The 6,046-nt window shown below is 56.5% G+C and overlaps 1 protein-coding gene across 1 annotated transcript; it reads left to right on the top strand.

The window, feature by feature from the left end:
• The first annotated feature begins 4,292 nt into the window (after positions 1-4,292).
• RXFP4 (relaxin family peptide/INSL5 receptor 4) lies at positions 4,293-5,522 on the top strand. The gene has a single exon (XM_048828828.1). It carries the CDS (start codon positions 4,293-4,295, stop codon positions 5,520-5,522), a length of 1,230 nt encoding a protein of 409 aa, XP_048684785.1.
• The last annotated feature ends 524 nt before the right edge of the window (positions 5,523-6,046 follow it).

The raw sequence follows: 6,046 nt of genomic DNA, 5'->3' as shown, positions 1-6,046 counted from the left end.
GAGGGACTCAGCACCAGCTGCTGAGCAGGTAATTGCTGTCAAAGGGAAGAGGCGTGTTGCATCTGGGGAGCGTTTGAAGCTAATCCTTCTGCCTCAAGGGCCAGTCTCGTTCCCCGCCCCTCGCCGCCTCCTGCACACCTGCTGATGGCTCAGACTCAGCCTGGGCTTGCCCAAGATCTGATCTCCGAGAGCGTTTGTTGCTGGGTTTAATGGAGAGACGTTTTCTGCCATGCCACCAGCTCCATTAGAGATGCCGGTTAGTGTCAGGGTCTGACGGAGGCACCAGGACCACGAGCCAGAGTTCGCATTCTTCGTTAAGCAGAGCCCAGCAGGGCACGATCCACGGACGATGGGCAGGGGAACAACACATGAGAGGACACAGGTCAAACTTCCAAGCCAATGAACTCCCCTGCCTCTATTTGACCTGCTTGGACATCACAGAGGAGGCTTGGTGGGCTCTGTAGAGATTAGACATGGTTTTGTTAAAACACCCAAAACATATACGGGCTCCATACAACCTGTACCCGGAGATACACTCATACACACAGGCATACACCCATTCCCCCTTGACACACACATATACCCTGACTAGCGCTGGTTGGGAGTTTTTTGTGAACATGCCGATTCATCTAAACTGAAACTTTTCGGGAAACAGGGTCAATTTCAGGGCTGGGCCAGGAGCCTTGCTCATGGAATAATCCACCAGCAGAGGGCAGCACCCCCACGCAAGAGGTAGACAGGCAGATTGGGAACCCAAGTTCCATATTTATCTGGTGCCCATCCCCATAGTATCTGGGCACCTCCCCAGCTTTTAACCTCCCTGTGAAATAGGGACCGTTGCTCCCGTTTTTGAGAGAAACGTCATCGAGCCGCAGCAGCTAAGTGACATCCCCAAGCTCTCACAGCGAGTCTGTGGCAGAGCTGTGCCAAGAATCCAGGGCTCCGGGCCCCCTCACCAGTGCACCGTCCTTCCTGTGCACCACGGGATGGGGAGAGATGGATATGCATGCAGTGAGGGCCATTTTCCAGATGAATCCCAACCAGTCCCAGAGGGCAGCATGACCCCAGGGCAGCTGAGGTGAGATGCACCCCTCCCTCTGCAGGATAGGATCCGGGAAACCAGACTGTAATAAGATAACAGGGCGTAGTAACAGCATCAAGCTCTCATTGGCACAGTCCAGCCAGCTAGCACGGGGGAAAGGAGCACAAGCATTGTCATTCGCTCTTTACACGGGGAGTCTAGAGACGCGACTCATCCGAGTCACCGGGAGGACAGAACCCTAACTCCCATTCTAGCCCCTAGCCACTGCGGCATGCTGGTTGGTGGACCTCAGTGCGGGCGTCCCCACCACAAAGGAAACCTGCATTGCACCTTCAACCGACGAGCCTGGGAACTTCAATTCTGCCGGAGGCTCAAAACCAGGGACTGATCTGAGACACTGGCTCTGTGGCCCATTACAACCATTTATAACACTCCCTATAGCCTGCTAACCAGACCTTCATTTGTAAAGAAATAGGGGCCAAGACTCATGTACGGTGCACCCACCTTGTGTCTCTCGTATCATGCAACCAACACGGCTACTATGCCACTGCAAAGCTCTGGGCCTAGGTGCTCTCAGTGGCGTCCGGGGCTTTCAGGGAGCGGAGATGCTTGGGATCGGGTCTGAGGTGCTTGGCCTCATAAACCTGGGGCTTCGTGTGCTTGAACCAATTGCAGGCCTCCTTCGTCACCCGGGATCACCAGGTACTTTATTGCTGCCTCTTGCTGCCAATTCAAACAAACCAGGCAATCACAGCCCGTTAAATCACTGGCAAGCGCAAAAGAAACTTCCCTGAAGCCGGTAACTATTGTCCTTGCTGGCCACTTCCCCTGCTACGCTGTGGGTGCTGCAGAGCGAGGGAGGGTCTGGTTCTTTTCCCATCCGGCACTCGTAGTCTGGTCCTGCTGGGTGCTGGGCTCTAGGCACAGCACGCTGGCAGAAGATACGGGCTGCGAGGGGCATTTGCCCCTCAGCACCCTTAAATCCAGGATTTCCCAGGAAAAGAAATCCAGCTGGGGCACTCCCAGGCCACGGCTTTGATCAGCTGCCTGGAGCACAATCACCTGGACCCTGGAGAAACACAAGCACCGTTAGAATCGTAGAAGATCAGGGTTGGAAGGGACCTCAGGAGGTCATCTAGTCCAACCCCCTGCTCAAAGCAGGACCAATCCCCAATTAAATCATCCCAGCCGGGCTTTGTCAAGCCTGACCTTAAAAACTTCTAAGGAAGGAGATTCCACCACCTCCCTAGGTAACGCATTCCAGAGTTTCACCACCCTCTTAATGAAAAAGTTTTTCCTAATATCCAACCTAAACCTCCCCCACTGCAACTTGAGACCATTACTCCTTGTCCTGTCCTCTTCTACCACTGAGAATAGTCTAGAACCATCCTCTCTGGAACCACCTCTCAGGTAGTTGAAAGCAGCTATCAAATCCCCCCTCATTCTTCTCTTCTGCAGGCTAAACAATCCCAGCTCCCTCAGCCTCTCCTCATAAGTCATGTGTTCCAGACCCCTAATCATTTTTGTTGCCCTTCGCTGGACTCTCTCCAATTTTTCCACATCCTTCTTGTAGTGTGGGGCCCAAAACTGGACACAGTACTCCAGATGAGGCCTCCCCAGTGTCGAATAGAGGGAAACAATCATGTCCCTCGATCTGCTGGCAATGCCCCTACTTATACATCCCAAAATGCCATTGGCCTTCTTGGCAACAAGGGCACACTGTTGACTCATATCCAGCTTCTTGTCCACTGTCACCCCTAGGTCCTTTTCTGCAGAACTGCTGCAAAGCCATTCGGTCCCTAGTCTGTAGCGGTGCATGGGATTCGCAGTTAAAGGGACAGAGCCTGATTAGAAATCACGGGTCAGGCCCGGGGGTCCTAACTCGGCAGAAATCAGCAGGAGTTTGCCGTTGACAAGCATGGTGTGTCTCCGGGGGGCAGACACACCAGACTGATCGGTTTCCGTACAGTCAGTTTCTCCTCTCCACTTCTAGCACTTTTTTAACCCGAGATCATAAAGCATTTGACAGATGGGGAAACTGAGGCAGAGAAAGGGGCCCCTTCCCCCTCCAAGGCCTCCCAGGGTCAGAGCCAGGAGTGGGCCACAAATTCCCAGTGAGGCAGCAGTGTCTAGTGGATGGAGCAGGGCGCTCCGACTGACTAGCCACCGGTTTTGCTGGGTGACCTTGGGCAAGTCAAGACCCTTCTCTGTACCCGTTCCCTGGCTGCAGGGAAGGAGCATTACAACGCAATGGTTACGCTGCAAACCCCCACAGCTCAGGGAAGTTGATTTGTATCCACTGGAATTTAAATTCAGGGCAACGTTGGTATTGACATTCGAATTTTGTTGCTACAAAACACCTGAATGTTGGACCCAAAAGCTGTCCTGACACTGGCCCTTTAAAATACACTCCCTCCCCCCTCACCACACACACACACACACACACGCTGGGCCTGATTCTGATCTCCCTTCCTCCAGGGTAACTAGATTAGTCACCTGGTGCAGTGACTTAGACCGGCGCAAAGAGGGTGCCAGCCATGAGAGGGCCAAAGGAGAATCAGAACCCACCCAATTCATTCCTGATTCACCCCAGGGCCTGTGGTCCAGCCGGGCTTGCTGCATGCACCAGCGGTTGCTTTGGAAGTCTCACCTTAGCATTGGCTGCAAGTAAACAGCTGAACAGAGAGTCCAGCAGCGAGGGGGGTGGGGAAGAGGTACCTTTGTCCCACCTGCTCCAGGAATGAAGGAGGAGTCTTGCCCTGCCCCTCGGGAGGGCCAGCCTTCAGTTGCTCGAGTGTCACACACACCCAAGACAGCTCTTCTGCCTTGCACAGTTCAGTCCACACCCCCTGCACGGCTGGACTCAGGAGCGCAGGAGAGAGGAGGTCAGCCAGCCTGCATCGATTGCCACCGACGTGGGAGGCCCAAGGGCGATGCAGGAGCTCAAGGGCCGACTCGTGCCTGAAGGATTCCCCCTCCCAGCTGTGCGAGCCACCGCTGGCTTATTGCATGGGGCTGTCCCGGTTTCCGTGCCGCGGACCCAGTGGTGCATGCATTCAGGGTGAGCGGAGCTGCATGGAAGAGCACTGACAGGGAATGGGCTGGCTTCGGGCAAGGATGGCTGCACTGGCCACGTGGTGAGTAGAGGGGCCACTCTCCTCCTCCGCGCGCCGGGTGCTGTACGTCCCCAGTGCCACAACCCCTACCCCCCAGCTGGGAGGAGAGTGTGTTGAACATGCAGGAAGGGGGGATGGGGCAGTTGAACAGCTCAGCACGGCCCGACTTCGGGAACAAATCTTTGCTGGACGCTTGGGGGCTGAGCGGGGATGATGCGGCCTCCGTCCCGGCTGATGGGATCTTCGGCCTGCGGATCCTCATCTCCAGCGTCTACTTGGTGGTGTGCACCGTGGGGCTGCTGGGCAATTCCATGGTCATGTACTTGGTCCGGGCCCAGAAGGGCAGGCCGGCCTCTCCCATAGACGTCTTTGTCTTCGGCCTGGCGCTGGCTGACTTCCACTTTGCCCTGACCCTGCCCTTCTGGGCAGTGGAGACGGCCCTGGATTTCACTTGGCCCTTCGGCAATGTCATGTGCAAGCTGGTCCTCACCTTGACCGTCCTGAGCGTCTACGCTAACGTCTTCCTGCTCACCACCATGAGCGTCACCCGCTACTGTTCCGTGGCCTCTGCCATCAGGCCCGGCCTCAAGCTGACCGCCAACCTGGCCAAGTGGATCACCGTGGCTCTTTGGGCCGCAGCCTTGGGAGCCACCGTACCCACCGCCGTCTTCGCCACGGTGACAGATGTGGTCGGGGTGCAGTTGTGCCTGCTCAAGTTCCCCACCAACCGGTGGCTGGGAGTGTATCACCTCCAGAAGGTGCTGGTGGCCTTTGTGGTGCCCTTGGTCATCCTCTTGGCCTCCTACCTGCGGCTCCTGAGCTTCCTCCAACAGCACCGCGTCAACACCAACAACCCCAGGAGGCAGAGCCAGATCGCCACGTCCGTCTGGCTAGTGGTCGCCTCCTTCTTCGTCTGCTGGTTCCCCAACCACGTGGTGACCTTCTGGGGGGCCCTGGTGAAGTTCAGGGCTGTCCCCTGGGACAAGACCTTCTACTTCCTCCACACCTACATCTTCCCCCTCACCACCTGCCTGGCCCACAGCAACAGCTGCCTTAACCCTGTCATCTACTGCCTGATGCGGAGGGAGTTTCGCAGGGCTCTGAAGGAGGCTTTCTTGAGCCTCTTGGCCCAGGCTTCCTCCTACCTGCCTTCCTCCACCAGCAAGGGAAGGGAGGAGGGCACCGCCCAGGTGGTACTGCCTTTGCACCGGAGGGGCACCCCCAGCAGCCTACAGGTGGCAGAGAAGGAATACGCCCTGCTGTCTACCACCATCACCGTCATGCCTGAGCTGAGAGCCGAGGAGGCCAGCCCGCAGGGCGAGGTAGGGACGGCCCTGGGGCAGGCTTCAACGAGGAGATACTGAAATGACCGCTGGTGAATCACGGCCTCTAAAACACATGGGTGGCTTTTGGGCTAACATCAGAGGAGCCTGGGCTAGCAGGGCATGGGGCTGCCGTTAGCACCGGTCGTGCTACAGGTCGTGATCTTTTGCACCCAACCTAACTGGAGGTCTTTTGCGGTGCAGGCCGGCGAGAGCAGCGATTCCACTGTATTCCTGTGAGGAATGACGGGACCTGACTCTGGAGATGGAACTCCAGCCAGGGCTCCTTCCTCTAGCCCTAACACTCCTGAGACTTGGGAGAAACAAAGACGGACTTTGTGGCCCTTATTTCCACAGGGCATCCCACAAGAGCCCCAGAGCCAAGCGAACCTTGGAGGAGCTCAGCCCCTTCCCTGCTGACGACCGGTCTGATGAGCCGGATGGCACCTGCATTCGAGTTTCGTGGCTCCTGGCTTTACATTTCCTTTGGCTTCATTTGCCTCTGTCAGCTGCTGATAGGGCAGACGTCACTGGAGATCCTGTCCTGTAGTGGTCTTGCCACCATC

Source organism: Caretta caretta, chromosome 24 (assembly GCF_965140235.1).
Source record: "Caretta caretta isolate rCarCar2 chromosome 24, rCarCar1.hap1, whole genome shotgun sequence".
Taxonomy (NCBI): Eukaryota; Metazoa; Chordata; order Testudines; family Cheloniidae; genus Caretta; species Caretta caretta.
This window is presented reverse-complemented; position numbering and strand designations above follow the sequence as displayed.

Coding starts and splice junctions, on each gene's coding strand:
- RXFP4 (XM_048828828.1), top strand. CDS start 4,293: ATGGGGCAGTTGAACAGCTCAGCACGGCCCGACTTCGGGAACAAATCT.